The 21,403-nt window shown below is 41.3% G+C and overlaps 1 protein-coding gene across 3 annotated transcripts in view; it reads left to right on the top strand.

The window, feature by feature from the left end:
- LOC142585820 (transcription factor A, mitochondrial-like) overlaps positions 1-12,935 on the top strand; it is a 46,940-nt gene extending 34,005 nt beyond the window's left edge. For 2 of the 3 annotated variants that reach the window (XM_075696845.1, XM_075696854.1), the window contains 2 exons: positions 8,035-8,091; positions 11,872-12,935. In XM_075696845.1, coding sequence (XP_075552960.1) covers positions 8,035-8,091; positions 11,872-12,042 — 228 coding nt within the window. In that variant the 3' untranslated portion in view covers positions 12,043-12,935. Of the gene's footprint in view, positions 1-8,034; positions 8,092-8,836; positions 8,861-11,871 lie in introns of all 3 variants that reach the window. The other variant, XM_075696862.1, reaches the window with a different exon arrangement.
- Positions 12,936-21,403: the final 8,468 nt, after the last annotated feature.

Below are 21,403 nucleotides of genomic sequence, written 5' to 3'. Positions count from 1 at the left end.
GTAGCCACAATAAAACTTAAGAGATATAGATTAAAGGTAGTACAAGCCTACAATCCTACCTCCAGTTATAATAATGATGAAGTAGATCAGCTTTATGAAGATGTGGAATTAGCGATGAGAAAAGCATGATGAGCAAACTCAGTATACGTAGTAATAGGCGACTTCATTGCAAAAGTGGGGGAAAAGCAGGCTGGCAAACAAGCAATTGGCAAGTATGGCATCGATTCTAGAAACACCAGAGGAGAGATGTTGGTAGAATTTGTGAAAAGGAATAAGTTGCGAATAATGAACATGTTCTTCAAGAAGCACATCAACAAAAAGTGGACCTGGAAAAGCCCTAATGGTGAAACAAGAAATGAAATTACTTTCATACTTTATGCCGATCCCAACATAGTGCAAGCTGTAGGAGTGTTAGGTAGGGTAAAGTGCAGTGATCATATGTTAGTGAGATCAAGAAGAAACAAACCAACCTAGATGCAGTAAAGGTAAAAGCAGAGCAATTAAGGCTGGCACTTACAAACAAATATGCAGTCTTACAACAGCGAGATGAAGATGTTATAGAGGTAATGAATGAAACCGTAACTAGGCTGGCTTCAGAAGCAGCAATTAAAGTGGGAGGTAATGCACCAAGGCAACCAATAGGTAAGCTCTCCCAAGCAATGAAGGATATAATAAAGAAATGACAAAGAATGAAAGCGTCCAACTCAAGAGATCAGATAGAATTCGCGGAATTGTCAAAACTGATAAACAAGGAGAAAATAAGGGATATTTGAACTTATAGTGTAAGAAAGGCTGAGGAAGCAATAAAAAATGGACACAGCATGACATCAGTGAGACAAAAACTTGGCGTAGGACAAGACAAGGTGTATGCACTGAAAGATAAGCAGGGTAATATCAGCAGCAGTTTAGAAGACATAGTAAAAGCAGCAGAATAATTATATACTGACCTGTACAGTGCCCAGAGCAGCCATTCTATGTTCATTCGAAGTAGTAATCAACAAGATACAGAAGCTCCTTCTATAACTAGCGATCCACGGAGTTAGAAGAGTCTTGCAAGACATGACCCGGCGAACAGCGGCTGGAGAAGATGGAACAAAAGTCTATTTAATCAAAGATGGAGAAGACATAATGCTTGAAAAACTAGCGGCCCTTTATACGAACTGTCTATTGACTTCAAGGGTCCCAGAGAACTGGAAGAATGCCAACATTATACTAATCCAGAAAAAGGGAGACATTAAAGAATTGAAAAATTACAAGCCCATTAGCTTACTTCCAGTATTGTATAAAATATTCACCAATATAATTTCCAATAGAATAAGGGCAACACTTCAGTCAACCAAGAGAACAGGCTGGCTTCAGAAAGGGATACTGTACAGCAGATCAGATTCATGTCATCAATCAGGTAATCGAGAAATCTGCAGAGTACAATCAGCCTCTCTATATGTCTTTCATGGATTATGAAAAGGCATTTGATTCAGTATAGATACCATCAGTCATAGAGGCATTACATAATCAAGGAGTACAGGAGGCTTACATAAATATCTTCGAAAATATCTACAGATTCCACAGCTGCTTTAATTCTACATAAGAAAAGTAGAAAGATACCTATAAAGAAAGGGGTCAGACAAGGAGACAATCTCTCCAATGCTATTCATGGCACGCTCAGAATAAGTATTCAAGCTATTTAGCTATTAAACTGGGAAGGCTTAGGAGTAAGGATTAACGGCAAATATCTGAGCAACCTTCGGTTTGCAGATGACATTGTCCTGTTCAGCAACACTGGGGACGAGTTACAACAAATGATTGAGGACCTTAACAGAGAGAGTGTAAGAGTGGGATTGAAGATTAATAAGCAGAAAACAAACATAATGATCAACAGCCTGCCAAGGGAACAAGAGTTCATGATCGCAAGTCAGCCTCTAGAGTCTGGGAAGGGATACATTTACCTAGGTCAATTACTCACAGGGGACCCTGATCATGAGAAGGAAATGTGCAGAAGTATAAAATTGGGTTGGAGTGCATACAGCAGACATACTCATCCTTACTGGAAGCTTACTATTACACTAAAAAGAAAGGTGTACAATCAATGCATTCTACCAGTGCTAACATATGGGGCAGAAACTTGTTGGTTGACAAAAGCTTGAAAACAACCTAAGGACCGCACAAAGAGCGATAGAACGAGGAATGTTAGGTGTAACATTAAGAGACAGGAAGCGAGCGGTGTGGATCAGACAGCAAACGGGAGTAGCTGATCTGATTGACATTAAGAGAATGAAATGGAGCTGGGCAAGTCATGTAATGCGTAGGTTAGATAACCGGCGGACCATTAATGTTACAGAATGGGTGCCAAGAGAAGGGAAGCGCAGTCAAGCACAGTGGAAGAATAGGTGGGGTGATGAAAATAAGAAATTTGCAGGTGCTAGCTAGAATCAGTTGGTGCAGGACAGGGGTAATTGGAGATCGCAGGGAGAGGCCTTTATCCTGCAGTGGACAAAAAATAGGCTGATGATGATGATGGTATTGCATGCTCGACACAAGCCAGGCTCTAAGCCTCCGCAGACTAGCGCGAGCTCCAAATACTCAAACCTCCAAACGAACTTCTGCAGGACACAATAAATGTGCAGCATCAAAACAACCACCCGGGATGTAGCCACAGTGAAGAAGACGCGCAACTGGAAGCGCTGCCGGTAGGGTGACTTGATTGCAGTGTTGTTCGTTTTCGCAACTGCCACGGGGCCCATGTTTTCAGCGTAGCTGTGAAACTGAGTTAGTTCTAGTAACGTTGACTTGAAAGCGCCTAGTTAAGTTCTCTTCCAGCAGTTGGACTACTTTGTTGATTTAGTTTATTTTGAAAAAGAATGGTTTGCAGGACTATGGGAAGGAAGGACTGTAATAGGTTGGATAAGCCAGTGGCATGTACAAGCTCCAGAAGGCCCTGGGGGCAGACATTGAAGCTTGTCCAGGTCTGCTATACTCTTTTTGTACATAGCAGGCAATGCTACGAAGGCTAGAGAGGCATCTTTAACTGCTTGCATTTGCGACCAGAAAGTAGTGTGTCACATATGAAATAAAAATCTAGGTATACATTATATAATTCGAGGTAACATTAAGTAACATTAACTTTTATGTTGTAAAATACGACATATTCATTACTTTGAAAGTGTCACAGATCTGAAGCTATTTACCACCGAACGATTGGAATGACACATTTCTGTGCATGGCAGCTGCAGGGCTCCGCTTGCAACCCATAGTTCTTGTATTGAGACACAAAGTTGCACGAATAATACATAATTTGGTGTAACCTTGTGTCTACAGGTTATAGTTGTAATATATTAACTAGTTATATGATAGAGAGCATTACAGATCAAAAACTGCACTGTAAAACGTGCGGAGTAGGACTTCTGTGGCAGAACTACTGCTTGCATAGCTTCAGCAGGGTCACCTTTTAAGTATGAAACACAGTATAGGCCTCTAGGTTGGCTGCACGTATTCCTGCCTATGAAACGTAGAACTTGCAGTGTGACAAGGTTGTCAAGCTGGCAGACATCCACCTGGTCCAAGGGGCCAAGCAGTGTGGGCAAGCTTAAGGGAATTAGTTGTGGTCCTGTCTACGTCATCCCCTCATTATCCTTTGTTGCGCTGAGTGAAACGCTCTGGCTTTTTGCAGACTAGCACCTCTTGCAGTCGAGAGGTTGACTTTCCTGGAAAGCCTAGTTGGCTGGTGGTTGATTTCGTTGCATGTTGACAGGCTAATCGAAAGAGAAGAAAACTAAAACATCCTGCTTAAAAGCATGGTTCTGGATATAGCACAAGTTGCCCTCTCAGGCTTGTAATCCAGAGGGTGAGTTGAGGTGGGGTGAAGAAGTGGGGGAAATGTGGGAATGGAGCATGTTATAGTGTAGGGTACACTGTAAAATTTTATGGCTAGATGCAGTGTTTCATAGCCTAAATGGGGACATGTTAAAAGGTGACACAGACAGGACAATGTATGTCACCTTGTCACTAGCATCACCGCCTTTTTGCTCTGAAGCCGCACCATTTAGCCAGGATGTTCCATCTACTAGCCCAGTCACAGAACTGCTAATGGTAAATTTTTTTTTATGTAGCTTAAACTCATGTAATTTCTGAGTTTATTGAGTGAACCACACACCACCATTTTGTAGCGATGCCTTTTCCAATGCTATTCCTTGCCGCACTTCATCAATGGTCAGAGCGACACTCCACCTGCATTACGAAAGGAATCGGCTGGCCATGAATGGGGATGATAAGAGTGGCATTGAATCGAGTGGAATGCTTCATTACAATATCATGGCCCTGGACCTATATATATATATCATGATGATCCCTTTCTTGTTACACTGTATTGCCTGTCTGTAAATTTCTACTATAGTTTAATTTTTTTTTTTGCATCACACAATGTGAGGATCCACAAAAGTTTCGTGGATCTACACGCTTACTTCTCACCAAGTGCCTTTATTTTTTCTAACACTAAATTAGTATGCAGGCTTCTGCAAAGCAGAACTGAAGAAAATAAAGCCTTCAAAGAAAAGGCAGGCTTGTAGTTGAACGGCTCTGCAAAAAAGTACATGGGTGGCATCCTCAGCTGCACTTCCCTTCCCTTGGCACCTATTATGTAACTCTAATGGTCCACCGGTTATCTGCCCTAAGCATTACATAGCCTGTCCAGCTTCATTTTCGTTTTTTGATTGTTGACTAGAATATCAGCTGTTTCCGTTTGCTCTCTGATCCACACCACTCTCTTCCTATCTCTTAACATTTTTTGTTCTATCTCTCTTTGCACGGTCCTCAACTTCTTCTCGAGCTTCTTTGTTAACCTCCAAGTTTCTGCGCCATATGTTAGCACCTGGTAGAATGCAATGATTGTATGCTTTCCTTTTCAATAACAGTGGTAAGCTTCCAGTCAGGGTTTGGTAATGGCTGCTGTATGCACTCCGCCCATTTTTATTCTTCTGTAAATTTCCTTCTTATAGTCAAGGTCCCCTGTGAGTAATTGACCTAGCTAAGTGTCACATAGGCGTATCCCTGCATAGAGTCCGTGGGCTCACTGCCGATCATGAATTCTTGGAAAGGTGCAATGTTATTCAAACATTTTGGCTGTTGTTGAGCAGTGGTATTATGTATCGTCTTAGTAGTTCTTCAAGGCCACTTATTGCTGCTATTATCTGTTACAGTCTTGGTATATCATGGTGTGATTGGCTAGCTACGCAAGCCTTGTATAGAACACTTTTACTGTAGTTTCTTAATGCCTTCGGAAAACAGCCATCATGCACTTTAGGCAACACGTGTTATGCCGAGTTTTACCAGCGTGTTCACCGCTGTGTGGGTTTCAGTTCGACTGAAGATGAAGCTGTACTTATCAAAACATTGGCACATTTTATTGCTCACACTGATTAAGTTTCTGCAGAGCTTTTGAAAACAACACTGCATTATAGCTGAATGGATTGACTGTAGCAGTTAATTTCATCTCTAAATGACAGCAATACAACATTACCCATTCTAACCATGTGTAATTGAGCTTGTAGCTATTGTGAGGCTACAGAGCAATACCAATTTTGTCTATATGTTAGCCAGTGCTTGTGCAAGTTGAGAAAAACAACTGGCATGAGGTGGTGATATATTCATGCACCAATGCTGACCCTGGCCTACTAGAAATGCAGGTGCAGTTGAATCCCACTAGTATGACATAAATCACAGGGTATTTAGAAAAATTCATGGTCAAAACTTTTATGCTGCGCAGTAAGCAATGATTAGTGTATGTTAAGCATAATAGCAAATGGAGACTTGACATCTGCTGTCACTTGGTACTGACTGTTGCTTCTTTCTTAATAGCCAGGGCGAGCATGCAATTCGATCTTAGCAAACTGTAGGGGTCGTGCACCGAAGTAGCCGCCACCGTGACACTCAACTAACATGGTGAAAAGCTGCACCTTCATCCTGATGTGTTTATCTCCAGCAACACCATGGTAGGAAAACAGGCTGCCTGTGACATCACATGAATAGTCCTATTGCCCAGTGGCAGTTCACTGTCTTGTGCAGCAGTAGTTCGTTACCATGACAAAAATTTTAAGTACTGAGTATCATGTGGTTAGTGCTATAGATTTTTCCTGCACAGTGTTATCATGTGATGATGTGTCATTGAGGTTCCAGGCAATTTTAGATCACATTGCAATTACTCTGCTTTTGCATGTTTGCATGTACGTCACTTAAATTACAGGATCTTTGCTATCTGGCGCAACTACACTTATGACCTCAGTGCTTGCCATGGTTCAAAGTAGATGATTGATGATGAAATTGTTGGCTATCAGTGGCTACTTTGTAATGTATATCAAAGTGGTGAATCATATGCTGTAATGACATAATTGACAAGGCCAGAGGAAAATTTTTCTAAGAGTGCTGCATACCTGTGTAATATTATCAACACTTCATTGGTACATTCTCATGGAATGAAGTTGCACCAATGCAGACCTCATACACGGTCAAGAAAAGTAGTGTTGGACAATTGGCAACAGTAACACCTTTAGAAGCTAGGGTAGTATGCTGCCTCACAGTTGTAAATTGTTCATTCATTCTGTACACTTCATACTGTACATCAAATTAGAGCCATGCACTACGTGCACAGTATAAGTTGAAGCCACTGCAGTTGCTACCTTTTCTATTTTGTCCTGTTGTCATCAGTGTTGTCTTTTTGTTTTGTTTTTGTTTTCATTCACATATTCCGTTCAAAGCACATTCAAAATTTACTATGATTTGCAGAACATTTTGTGAACCACTACGAAGAAATACATTTGTGGGCAACAAGTCCAAATATATTAAACAGACAATTTTAAGTAGTGCAAGTACCAGTTATTTTGATAGTGATGCTGCGAAATTGGAAATAGGAACCCTTTCACCTGTTGACCAAGCGTCCTGGAAACAAGCTAGGTTCACTTTGTGCATTCAAGCTCAGAGCCAAGCCACCAGTGAAGTTTGTTGAAAACCATTGCATCTCATCGTTTATGCAAGCCAGGGAATAGTGACACTTATCGCGCTCATCTATTTTTTTTTAAACTATACATGCTTTGCAATATAAAAATTGTCTTACTAACATCTCATTACTACAATTCTCAAAGCATAAAGCTATCTAGTTGTCACTGGTCTAAACTACTGCAACTATCTCTGTGAGTCTTCTGATGAAATCTTGCTGACTTCGCGCAGTCACATTACGGTGACCGCAACTTGTACTTCTAGTCTGCTAAAGGTCCTCTGAGAGAATTTATGTTCTGCTGAAAATTTCTTTATCTGCTAAGAGTACTTGTAAATCTACTAAAATTCTGCTAGGATCCTTCATATTCTGCTGTAAGCACTGTTCTCTGCTTAACAAATAAGTTGAAGTTCACAGAAAGGTCACTGAAAAGTCACTGAAAAGTCACTGAAAAATCTGTGTGCTAAATGCACAAAGCGGACTTTTCAGTGACTTTTTGTCATTACACAAGGCTATAAGACCTGCTAGATCTAATAAAAATCTATTAAGATTACAACACTGGTTGTCGTGTAGCAGACGAACCATTTTCTACATTAAAAGCATGACACGGGTATAATGTACTGTTGGCTGTAAGTCACTGTTGCATGTAATTCAATTCTCACACATTGTTATTTATGAGCTGATATGCTATTATAAAAGTAATGAAGTAAATCATTTTGAAGCTCTTCATTAAGAAAAGTTCCTCCTGTGTCACTTTTACATTTTCACTATGGCAATTTGATATCAGCAAATAAGTAAAGGAATAAAAAAGTCCTATTATTTTCATATTTATTCAAGTTGTAAATTAAGAAATATGAGCCCCTGGTTGCTGTCAAAATTGAACTGCCAAGATATGCCTGTGGTGCTTGGAACAGTCAACAAAGAAATGACATATAAATGAACAGAACACTGTTTTGCTACTATAGTTGTATTGTTGATCAAAAGAGCAAAATCTGTGTTCCCTCTGAAATGCTTACACTGACGGTTCTGCATTCTATATCTCTGACCTTCAGGATATCATGACTCAACTTGGTGCCATGTGGAAGCAGCTGTCTGAAGAGAAAAAACAGGTCAGCCATTTGGAAGGCCATTTTATATTTATGCACAAATGATCAATCCGAAACTTTCACAAGAGCTACAATCATTGCCAAATGCTGCTAATCTGAGGTCATGGTGAGGATGGAGGTGATATAGCATTTGTCCACCGATCACCTGTTTCATGGGCCTAAATGGGAATGTTACTTTATTGTTATGAAAGTGCTGTTCTCTGTAAAATGTTAGTTGGATTAGTATCTATTCATGTCGTGCTCCCTCTAGGAATATCAGCTCATATGTATCTGACTTTCTAAGATTTTTGTTAGTCTTGTAGTGCCGTCTATCGTCTCTATGCTGAAGGAATACTTGCTGCCTAATGTGTAATGTAAATATTTTTCTTAACTTTTGCAGCCACTGATTTCTCAAGCAGTGTTTTTTTTTTTCAGGAGAAACATTTTTTCCATAAGTTATTGCCAAGTGTAGTGGACACGCAATACACAGCAAATAATTAGTCATTTAGAGCCAGCCTTCTATACTCACCTGTAAAAAATTTGCGACAATCAGACAATTGGCGAAATTGTGATAGTTAACTTTCAGTTATGCTTTCCCAAGACACACAGTCTAGTCTGAGGCAGGCACATAGTTCTGGTGCCCATCTAAGATTTTCTTTTCAACTACCTTCACATTAAAATCATAAACTCATATTCTTTTGACACATCGTATAGTATTCTCATTTAAAGGCCACACTTTCTTACTTAAATTTGGGTCCAAATTTCACAGGTGTGACCTATACACAAGTAAAATGTGAGTAAATGTGTATCTCCTTTGAATAACAGATGTGCTTGTCGCAGTATGTAATGACCCTATGAAGCCTTTATTTTAGCACCATTCGCTACTTTATACGTCATTGCTGACAACTAACTGCAGAAGCTGGAGCAGCTGAATTCTGGTTTGCCAAAATTGGGCTCTTCAAAGGAGAAGCCGTCTTTGGACGTCTTCAGATGCCTTCTACATTTTACTACATGATGAAAAGACCACCAGAGTCTTCATGTAAAATGTGGAATAAGTTTTAGAGTCGATAGTGCCCGCATTAATCATTTGTCAAGTCACCAAGTGCGATATAACCAGTTTTCATACGTCTCGAGAAACTAAATGCAGCTGCGGCAGTATCGTCTGTATGCAGGAGCTTGCCTGTAAATAGTAATTGCTCGGCTATGTGGGCACGTTATAGTAATACTTTGAGAGATTAGAAATGAGATAGAAATTAGTTTTTTGACAGCCATAACCAGAAACTGCACATGTAGCAATACTGAATCTGAAGCGTGCAAGTGTAAGTGTGAGCACACAGCAGTAAACAAGGCAAAGTATGAAGGATTTGTCTGGATCTGTGTTTCTAAGTCTCATAGATCACTGCTGAGTACTGTGGCCTGTACCACATTTTTGTCAACCTTTTTGTTACGAGTTATGTCCCCTGCAGGCGCTTTGTATTGTACATGCAAAGAAGGGATACCTAAAGCAAAAGTACTGGTGAAAATAGTGATGCTTAAGACATGTTGTGCAGTGAAACCTTGTTACTACATACACCACATTAACCAACTTTTCATAAATCCCCTGCTGACTAATTACAGTTTTAATGTCAAAATATTTCAGTATTACGGGCTTAAGAATATCAAACATTTCAGAATAACGAACATTATTCAACTGTGTGTCAAGTGAACAACGCCTCAGTACTACGAACTGCGGTAATATTCAGAAATTTAGAGATTCTTAGATTTCCCTGTGTCCTTTACGGCAGCCAGAACAATAGGCTAGCAGACGACAAGGCGCAGAAAGTGGATGCTGCAACACATGGGTTCGGAAAACCCGAGACGGCACCGGAGGAAAACACTGGGAAGGGACTTTTTTTTTTTTTTCTGTTGCGGAGGCGACGACACATCAGGTTTTACGAGCACATGCTTCGCTCAGACAAGTGTGGCCTTGCAATGGAGGCACGTCTCTTCCTTCTTTTGCCCTTCTTTCTGCAAATGGCTCTTCTTTCTTTCACACTTCTTTCTGCAGCCATACCAGCTACCTGCGCAGAGAAATGTAACCTCCATGCTCACGAGGATCCCACACAGTCGCACTTTCTGGATGGTGTCATTTACACGTGCTTGCACTTCAAAATAGTTCAGGTGTCTGCCTCAAGCAAGACACTTGCAGTGTCCACAGCATGGAATTTCCATGTAACAATGTGAAAAACAAACAAACAAAAAGAAACATTATGGTTTATAGACGACATGGAGTGTCTTTTTGTCGGTAGTTTTCTCAGCGTCAGCGTCTCTTTTGGGTGTGCCACTCTATATACGGTGGTGCGTGGCAGCGAAATCCATGGTAAAGAACAAAAGCACAAGCCGAGAGCCAACAGCAATGTTTTCGTGGATAGCTCACATCACGAGAACTGATATACTGGTGGGTTGATGGGCAAAATGGTTAATTTTGGGGCTTCCACTATAACAACCTTTCAGAATAACAAATATTTGCTGCGGTCCTCTGAAGTTCATTATATCGAGACTTCGCTGTATACATCTTGAGACACTTCTGAGTAGACCTTTGCTGCAGATTTGAATAGAGTAGTATGTGCAAAATGTTTTGATAAAAAGAGTTGGAAGGTCGACACCTGGGTGTTGGCTCTAGATGCTAGTATATTGTCATAAAGTTGGTTCACTTCTTTGTTCCCAACAGTGTTTTACATCAGGCATAGATCTTTCTTAAGTGACTGAATGGGTGCTTTCCAAGTATGCTGGACATGAAATTGTTTATGTTCTCATATCCTGTAGAGTGCATGAATGGAGTACACATTTCGTGAAGTTGGCAGAATTCACTGGTTAAATGAAAATTTTTGATCAGTTCTGCAGCAGTATGCTCTCAGTGATTCTGAAGACACAAAAAATGTGGTGAAACTAAATCTTTAATAATGTATAGAATCGATTGGCACCTGGTGAGGATATCTCATAGTGCCAGCCATCCCTTCGTCTGACCACCAATGTCACAGCCTGTCACAGGCTGTTTATGTCAGCCGGTTGAGGCAATACTATGACACTCTCATCATCCAATCAGCTTGAGTCACCTAAAGTTCTTTCCAATGGAGCATTTCTAATTAAGAAGATTGAGCTATCAATCAGCTCGAATGCCATTGCTGGCTCCTTGCACTCAAGGCTGGCTCCAAGCTCATGGTGCAAACATTGGCTAACTATGCTTACCTTGTTCACATCTTGTAAATAAAACCTTCATTGCAGCTGCACTATGGCATGGGTGTATTAGCTGATGAAAACCCTTCATCTAAGTTTAGCAAAAGTTTATGATGAGTGCATAAAGCAATCAATGTAGTTTTTCGTGCTTTGAACACAGTGAAGCTTGCTATCTAACATCCATATAATTCACTTTCACTTTGGCATTTCAGTGCTTTCTTTTTGCAGTTTTGCACTAATTCAATCATTAATTGGCATCACACACATACACGCACACATGCGCAAAGACACACTTGATGCTCTCTCTGAGGCTACTGTCTTGGTTACATTAGCACATGAAAGGAGCCTGTTTATTTTCATTGTCACATTCCATAAATGGCAGTATTATAATAATATTGTGGCACTTCTAATCTTTATGTGCATCTTTGAAAGCAGTGTACAAAGCTTTATGATGTTCATCAGAATTTCTGTAAACCTTGGACGCTATGTGCTTGTGAGATATGCCAAATGTAATCAGAGTTAGTAATCAGGTAATTAGTCACAGGCACCTTGGTACGCAGTGTTGACAAGCCCAGTTTTTCATTGCAGCCATACCTGCACAAAGCTGATGAGGACAAACTCCGATATGAACGGGAGATGAAGGCCTGGTCACAGCGGCTGGCGAAGGAAGGACAAAGTGATGTGCTAAATGACCTCAGAGAGGACATTCGCGAAATTCGAAAGAGCAAGCAGAGCTCTGTCCGCAAGAATGTCACATAGGAGTGTAGTGAAAAAAGCCTGGCAAAATATTTTTCACTTATTATTTCTCTTCTGCTTGTGTTTACTGATGCACATTCGTTCTTAACTATTGGACACTTCAGCGCACTGCTGCTGCTTTGCCAGTGTCAGTACCACCACTTTGTGCTAACTCTTTGCATTATAAGGGCCTTGCTGGTTAGCACCTAGCAACAACTTTGATACCAATGGCAAGACAGCAGCAGTGTGCTGAATAATCTAATATGAATTTTTTTCTTCAGTATCTGTGAGCATTCATGCAAGCTTTCATGCTGTTTTGTGGTGTCTGCTCAGCTTGCATACATGAGCCAGAAATTTCATTTTTCATGGTAATTTCAGAGACCATTACCATTGGATCTTTCTTTTCCGCCAGAGCATATTTCAGCACTATATAAATGTGAGAGGGCTGATGTGTATATATGCTTTTCTTCTGCAATGTAGGTATATATCGCTGTTAAAGAAAAAGTGGAAAAGTTGTATCTTCAGAAAGCAGTGCATTTTGTGGGAGAAGTAAAAATATTGCAAAGTTTTTCATACTACCAAGTTTCATTGTTGTGGCTGGATAAATTTAGTTCTTATTGACTAAGTGATGGTCTGATAGTGGTATCTATCGTGTGATTCACTTTTAGCCTTGTGCATAACTTTTAGTGCTAGAAGATGGGCATATTGTGTTCTTGCAGTTTAGGATATCCCTTTGCGTGTCTCCTGTATTCTGCTGGAAGTACATAAGGGCTGTTAAATTTCATAATAGCTGTTTTTGACTGCATTTTGTTTGTTATCATGTTTGGAATTGCTTAAAAATTAATTATTCTGATCAGCTGTACAAAAAAATAAAGGACTAGTTGCATTAAACATTGACAACTGCCATTGTTCTTGAACTGATTGTGTTGTCTCACCGTGCTTGTTCATAGCTTGTTTAAGAACATGAGAGACTATGCTCTCATGCCTTGCTCAAGGAGTCACACTTTTCTTTTTCTCCTGAATCAACCTGTACAGATTTGTGGTCACCAAAAAAAAAAAGAACTTTTTCTTCTCTGTTTGTTCATGCAACAACAATCAAGGCATTCATTAAGCAGGTTGGTGTGCAACCTCTGTAGTTGCTCTCTTAATTCCTGACTATGCACTGAAACTGTGCAGTACTTATTTATTTTATTTATTTATTTTGTGCGTTCTAAGAATTCGTGAGAGCAATGTGTAGCCTCTTGATCAACATGAAAGACAACAGCCAAATTACTTGTTATATACTAACAGGGAGGGTATTCCGTAAGAGTCCACCTAGTGGACTGTCCATTTCGGCCGCTGCTGATTGGGTACAGCTGTACGAGCGAGGAGGAGACGAACGGCCCCAGCCAATCAGCAGCGGCCAAAATGGACAGTCTACTAGGTGGGTTCCTACAGAATACCTCCACAGGCCAAATTTAGATTCACACATCATGAGTAATTCTAGCCTAAAACCATATTTTGTATTCCCTCTCTTATTGCTCATGACTGGACAACATATACAGGCTGTCCTAGCTAACTCTAGCCTGAGGTTAAAAATATCCGAATGCCGCATAGATGGACAGAACCAAGGTAACGTTGTTCGCTGTCGCTTGGAGATACTCAGATAATTTTTTTCATTCTGCCTAATTACATAATTAGATGAAAAGCGTCAATGAGAAAATTGTAGACCGACATGAAGAACTCCTGTTACAGCTTTCTGTTGCTCCATACACGCTACATAAAAGTTTTTCCGGGCGTGAAAGAAGCCTGCAAATACACGCAAAGTGCCTCAAGCGACCAGTCGCGTGGCAACGTTGTGTGTATTTGCGGGCTTCTTTCATGCTTGGAAAAACACTTTTATGTATCACGTGTTGAGCAACAGAAAGCTGTGTTGGGAGTTTTTCATGTCGCTCTACAATTTTCTCATTGATGCTTTTCATCTAATTATAATACTTGAGAAGTTGATTAATTAACACTAATTGCCTAATTAGGCAGAATGAAAAAAACATAATTTGAGTATCTTCAAGTGACGGCAAAGAACATTACCTGGGTTCTGTACAGCTACATGGCATTCGCATATTTTTTGGCTAAAGTTAGCTGGGACACCCTGTATATATATGTTACATGCACACCATACTTGTCTTTAAATATATGTGCACCGTAGTCCTCCTCCGAGAAGAACTCTGATAAGCTGAATTTTATAAGCTAGTCTGTTCAGGGACCTTCCTTTAGTTCCAGTAAGAGTGCATTTTTGTGTTGCTAATCTTCTGATAAGGTGAGATTTCTAAAGTTCTTTTGTATTTCCTTTAACCCCTTAACTGCTGCGACAAATTCTGATTTTTTTTTTATGTGCAGGAAAAAATAGTCGAAAGTCAATGTGTATTATTTTCTTCTTAAAATTACAAGAAACTGACCACATACACATGTGCGAAAATTGCCAAAAATTCACGACGTGTTAACTCGCCATTGGCGCCAGAGGATGGTTGTTGTGATGGTGAGTTATCTCATCATAGGCAGTTAAGGGGTTAAAAGGAGACTAAGAAAATTGTGTCCACAAAAGCAAGCAAGACCTGTGTTCGGGTCACAGTAGCGACAAAAAGCACATTAAGATTTGAAAGAAAGAAAAAGCAACTGAAATTCCTAGGTATCCCTAGCATGTTTATGCAACCCTTACTAAGCATATACAAAGACTGTCTCAACTGTCAAGCAGCACTCCCCTCAACTCGTCGCTTTCTCCTCTAACCCCGAGCAATATCTACTGACCTTTAGCAAACTCTCAAGGGTTGCGCCAACATTGTTCAGTCTAATATGTGCTTACTAACGGTTGTGTAAATCAGCTAGGCGTTCCTAGAAATTAACCGAGAAATGCCCCACAACAAGGAAATTCTGTTCAAACTTCACCCATGCGCCACGGGCGAAGCAGTCTCACGCAGACACGTGCTCGTGCCACTGCTCGCACATTCGCCTTCATCTTCCACAGCTGGCTTTAATGTCGCTCATCATGTCAGCGTTCCCATATTGCCCCTCGTGCTTGTGCCACTGCTCTTGTGTCCGTCTTCTTCCACAGCTGGCTCCGATGCCGCTCATCATGCCAAAAAAAGGGGCCCATTTAATTAATATAGAATTAAGGCACTTGAACCCACAAACTTTGGTGGGAGTTCAACCCACGACCTTTGGTGTTCATTACGACAAAGTTAATTAAGGCACAGTTAAGGTAGCATCAATTAAGGCACTCGAACCCACGACCTTTGGTGGGAGAAAGCAATAAGAAGTAACAACACATTCGAATGAGAATGTAAACTTATTTAATTAACGTCTCTTGAGTGCGCAGGCTTTCACCTTCACCCTCTTTGGCATATGCTAAAGTAACTGTCAATATTTTTCTATGCTGTTGAAGGACAATGACAAATTTGATATTTATTTGTTTATTTATTTATTCACAACACCTTACAGGCCCATTGAAGGGCATTGAGTAAGGAGGACAACAATGATTACATGACAGAAAAATAGCAAAGTGCAGCATCGGTATACAATATTAATACGCAATGAATTCAGGTTATCATGGAATGATTCATGATTAGAGATGGATGCAATGTGATCCGGGAGACTGTTCCAATGTGCAATAACTATAGGTAGTGGTGATGAGTTAAATGTCTGCATTTGACCATGAATGCACATGAAACTAAGTGCGTTGTGAATGCGTCGAGATGTACGCACAGTAGCATGAAGCGGCAAACAGTGAAAGTTATTACTTTAAATGTACCTGTGAAACAGACATTCAACCATTGAAACAGACAAAGTAGACATGGGTGCAGCGGTGGCGTAGAGGTAGAACAGCCGCCTCGCGTGCAAGAGGTCCGTGGTTCGAATCTCGGTGCCGCGCAATTTTCCACCAGATTAAAAAAAAAAAATCTGTGTGTTGATAAAATTGCATAAACAGGCCTGGAGTGTGGCCTGATCACGGTGACCAGAACCGGTAACACACTCTATCACTAGAGCAAGATTGGCCACCCTGGTGCAGTACTTGGCCACAACCTCCTATATGAACACAACAATCAAACCCCGGCCCTCGGTCCCCAGCAGCTGCGAAGCAACTGACCACGGCGGCGGTGAGTGGGTGCTAAGAATCCCTGGCTCCGGACAGGCCGCCATTGGAATATGAACCTGGCAACTTTTAACGCTAGAACGTTATCTAGTGAGGCGAGTCTAGCAGTGCTTTAGAGGAATTAGAGGGCAGTAAATCGGATTTAATAGGGCTCAGTGAAGTTAGGAGGCCAAAACAAGCATATACAGTGCTAAAAAGCGGGCACGTCCTGTGCTACACGGGCTTAGTGGAGAGACAAGAACTAGGAGTCGGATTCCTTATTAATAAGAATATAGCTGGTAACATACAGGAATTCTACAGCATTAACGAGAGGGTGGCAGGTCTTCTTGTGAAACTTAATTAGTACAAAATGAAGGTTGTACAGGTCTACGCCCCTACATCCAGTCATGATGACCAATAAGTCGAAAGCTTCTATGAAGACGTGGAATCGGCGATGGGTAGAGTGAAAACAAAATACACTATGCCGATGGGCGACTTCAATGCCAAGGTAGGCGAGAAGCAGGCTGGAGACAAGGCAGTGGGGGAATATGGCATAGGCACTAGGAATAGCAGGGGAGAGTTATTAGTAGAGTTTGCGGAACAGAATAATATGCGGATAATGAATACCTTCTTTTGCAAGCGGGATAGCCGAAAGTGGACATGGAGGAGCCCGAACGGCGAGCCTAGAAATGAAATAGACTTCATACTCTGCGCTAACCCTGGCATCATACAAGATGTGGACGTGCTCAGCAAGGTGCGCTGCAGTGACCATAGGATGGTAAGAACTCGAATTAGCCTAGACCTGACGAGGGAACGGAAGAAACTGGTACATAAGAAGCCGATCAATGAGTTAGCGGTAAGAGGGAAAATAGAGGAATTCCAGATCAAGCTACAGAACAGGTATTCGGCTTTAACTCTGGAAGAGGACCTTAGTGTTGAAGCAATGAATGACAATCTTGTCGACATCATTAAGGAGTGTGAAATAGAAGTCGGTGGTAACTCCGTTAGACAGGATACCAGTAAGCTATCGCAGGAGACGAAAGATCTGATCAAGAAACGCCAATGTATGAAAGCCTCTAACCCTACAGCTAGAATAGAACTGGCAGAACTTTCGAAGTTAATCAACAAACATAAGACAGCTGACATAAGGAAGTATAATATGGATAGAATTGAACGTGCTCTCAGGAACGGAGGAAGCCTAAAAGCAGTGAAGAAGAAACTAGGAATTGGCACGAATCAGATGTATGTGTTAAGAGACAAAGCCGACAATATCATTACTAACATGGATGAGATAGTTCAAGTGGCTGAGGAGTTCTATAGAGATTTATACAGTACCAGTGGCACTCACGACGATAATGGAAGAGAGAATAGTCTAGAAGAACTCGAAATCCCACAGGTAACGCCGGAAGAAGTAAAGAAAGCCTTGGGAGCTATGCAAAGGAGGAAGGCAGCTGGGGAGGATCAGGTAACGGCAGATTTCTTGAAGGATGGTGGGCAGATTGTTCTAGAGAAACTGGCCACCCTGTATACGCAATGCCTCATGACCTCGAGCGTACCGGAATCTTGGAAGAATGCTAACATAATCCTAATCCATAAGAAAGGGAATGCCAAAGACTTGAAAAATTATAGACCAATCAGCTTACTGTCAGTTGCCTACAAAGTATTTACTAAGGCAATTGCAAATAGAATCAGGAACACCTTAGACTTCTGTCAAGCAAAGGACCAGGCAGGATTCGGTAAATGCTACTCTACAATAGATCATATTCACACTATCAATCAGGTGATAGAGAAACGTGCGGCATATAACCAACCCTCATATATAGCTTTCATTGATTACGAGAAAGCGTTTGATTCTGTCGAAACATCAGCAGTCATGGAGGCATTACGGAATCGGGGTGTAGAAGAGCCGTATGTAAAAATACTGAAAGATATATATGGCGGCTCCACAGCCACCGTAGTCCTCCATAAAGAAAGCCACAAAATCCCAATAAAGAAGGGCATCAGGCAGGGAGATACGATCTCTCCAATGGTATTCACAGCGTGTATACAGGAGATATTCAGAGACCTGGATTGGGAAGAATTGGGGATAAAAGTTAATGGAGATTACCTTAGTAACTTGCGATTCGCTGATGATATTGCCTTGCTGAGTAACTCAGCGGACCAAGTGCAATGCATGCTCACTGACCTGGAGAGGCAAAGTAGAAGGGTGGGTCTAAAAATTAATCTGCAGAAAACTAAAGTCTCGGAAGAGAACAGTCTCGGAAGAGAACAGCAGTTTACGATAGGTAGCGATGCACTGGAAGTGGTAAGGGAATACATCTACTTGGGACAGGTAGTGACCGCAGATCCGGATCATGAGACAGAAATAATCTGAAGAATAAGAATGGGCTGGGGTGCATTTGGCAGACATTCTCAGATCATGAACAGCAGGTTGCCATTATCCCCCAAGAGAAAAGTTATAATAGCTGTGTCTTACCAGTACTCACCTTCGGGGTAGAAACCTGGAGGCTTACGAAAAGGGTTCTACTTAAATTGAGGACGACGCAACGAGCTATGGAAAGAAGAATGATGGGTGTAACGTTAAGGGATAAGAAAAGAGCAGATTGGGTGAGGGAACAAACGCGAGTTAATGACATCTTAGTTGAAATCAAGAAAAAGAAATGGGCATGGGCAGGACATGTAGTGAGGAGGGAAGATAACCGATGGTCATTAAGGGTTACGGACTGGATTCCAAGGGAAGGGAAGCGTAGCAGGGGGCGGCAGAAAGTTGGTGGGCGGATGAGATTAAGAAGTTTGCAGGGACGACATCGCCACAATTAGTACATGACCGGGGTTGTTGGAGAAGTATGGGAGAGGCCTTTGCCCTGCAGTGGGCATAACCAGGCTGATGATGATGATGATGATGAAACAGACAAACGAGCAATGATGCGGCGATCTTCCAATGACTGAAATGCAAGGGCTTGTTTTATTTGGGTAATGCTCAAAAGATAGTCATAGTTGCCAGAGATGAATATGGCTGCCCTATTCTGAATGGCTTCCAACATACGGATTAGATAATCTTGATGTGGTGACCATGTGGATGAAACATATTCTAGTTGTGGGCGAACATACGTAAGATATGCTAATTTTCATACATTAGAAGGCACATTGCACAAGTTTCTACACAGGTAGCCAATAGATTGAGAAGCTTTGGATGAGACAGCTGCTGCATGCGTTAATTGTCCAGGATAAGTCCAATGAAAGGTAAATGCCGAGATATTTGTACAATGGGGCAGTCGAAACTATGGTATTATTAATTGAAACAGTGAGCTAGTGCGTTTTCGACTAAACGAAATTAACTTGCATTTGGAGGCATTTTAAGGGACATCTGCCTGGTTTTGCACCATATATAGGTTAGTTCAAGGTCATTTTAGAGAGTAGAATGATCATCGAAACATTTAATATTGCGGCAGATGACGAAGTCGTCGCGAATAACCTAACTGAGGATGAAAGGTTAGCGGGCAAGTCATTGATGTATCAGGGTGTCTATCAACCGGGAATTCTCAGGGAGAACTCGGGGAACTTGTGCTTCAATTAGGGAAAATTAGCTCATTCTATTGAAAGGGAACGAAAGTTGCCCTACTGCTGGCTCGAGTAAAAGAGAGGAATCGTCTTTGACGCCGTGCCGTCGGCTGGAGGAGTTGCCAGTGTACAGTCGGCGACCGATTTTCCGGACGCCCTATTTTTGGGAAATGCGCGATAATGCGGACGGCTCCGCGGCACCACCACGTGCCCCATAAGGTCAATGTATAAGAACGTTTGTAATTTCAGACGCAAGAACCCTTCGCTGTCCGATATTCCGGACTTTTTGCCGCGACCGCAGATCCGAAAACGCATTCATCAAAGCCAACACCGCCGTTTTGATAATATCGCCGTTTCGAACCAGCGCTCTCGCTGCTTCGACGTTCGCTATTAAGGTTTTTGCCGTTCGATGCCGCGTTTTTCATTAAAAGAATTCGCCGCTGTCAGCAATGACACCGGCTGCACCTCTGTAATCCTCGCGACTGGCTTCGAAGCTTAGAAAGCACGGTGCGTTGCATAATGCAGGTTCCCGAAAGGCAGCTTCGCCTCAGCACAGAATTGTTACGCAATGAAGCATACGTAAAGTATTGCGGTGAAGCTTAACAAGCGTTAACAAACACAGTTGGGATATTAGAGTATCAAATGAAAATGAACTGTGTAAACCGTGCAATTATCAAAACATTTTACCGCTTGTGTGCACATATGTTATCCTAAACATGTTCCAGCATAAATTAAAGCACATTTTCAAAGCACTGCAGCGTTACTTAGTCTGTAAAACTACAATGGGGAGGTTGCATGAGAAAAGTATCAGTCCATTTTTGTAGCAGCTAGGTGTGCTCCAGTTCTTTTAATACAAAATTGCATTTACAAATTTTGCGAGACGGATATGCAACATTTAATGCATATCCAAAACAGGATAACTCTTGCTGCAAAGTTTAATTACTGAGGCAAACAAAGCACTTTCGATACTGGGGATACTAACTGCAGCTCTAACATGTCAGTCTCAGTTTGTGAATGCCATAAATTAGACACTACCAACGTGATTTCATTAAAACTTCTTTCTGGGCTAGTTGGTGCTTACTTGATTTGAAAATAGTATAACAGCATTAACACTTGCATCCACAAAGGAACAAGGACGAGACACAAGCGACATGACTACCAAACTAGAGACAATTTTACACTCCATTATCTAAACAATAAGCAAGCAACTTTAGCCACATTTAAAAAAACACATAAGAGGAAAAACGCAGACTGAAGTACCAACATCACCATGTCCATTTGTGCTCACAGATGCTGCATAGAACGCCATCTCTAATTGGCAGATGTTTTTATCATATTCCAACTTCATATGAAGCTATTTTCTCCAGACTATGCGCTTTTGCATTCGTCCCAAAAGTGTACAAAAAGAACAAACTGGCATGGCACAATGACAGGAAGCAAGGAAACAGGACAAGCATCGCTATTGGTACAAGATCCACAGCAATACATCAGAACACGACAATACAGCAATATTATTTAAGCAAAAGTGAGTACAGATCTGAGAACTTGTTCAAGTAAGAACACGGATTTACCATGTTTAAAACCACATATTCATGAACAAAAACAGCCAAACATCAAGCGCACATATTGCAAAATCAGAAGACACAATTCTAAACTGGGTGCTAGTTCAACCACCACACGTCAAAATGCGTAAGAGCAGTTTAATCTGTGTAGCCTTCA

Source organism: Dermacentor variabilis, chromosome 1, assembly GCF_050947875.1.
Source record: "Dermacentor variabilis isolate Ectoservices chromosome 1, ASM5094787v1, whole genome shotgun sequence".
Taxonomy (NCBI): Eukaryota; Metazoa; Arthropoda; class Arachnida; order Ixodida; family Ixodidae; genus Dermacentor; species Dermacentor variabilis.
Note: the sequence above shows the minus strand (reverse complement) of the source record. Positions and strands in the feature narration are given on the sequence as shown.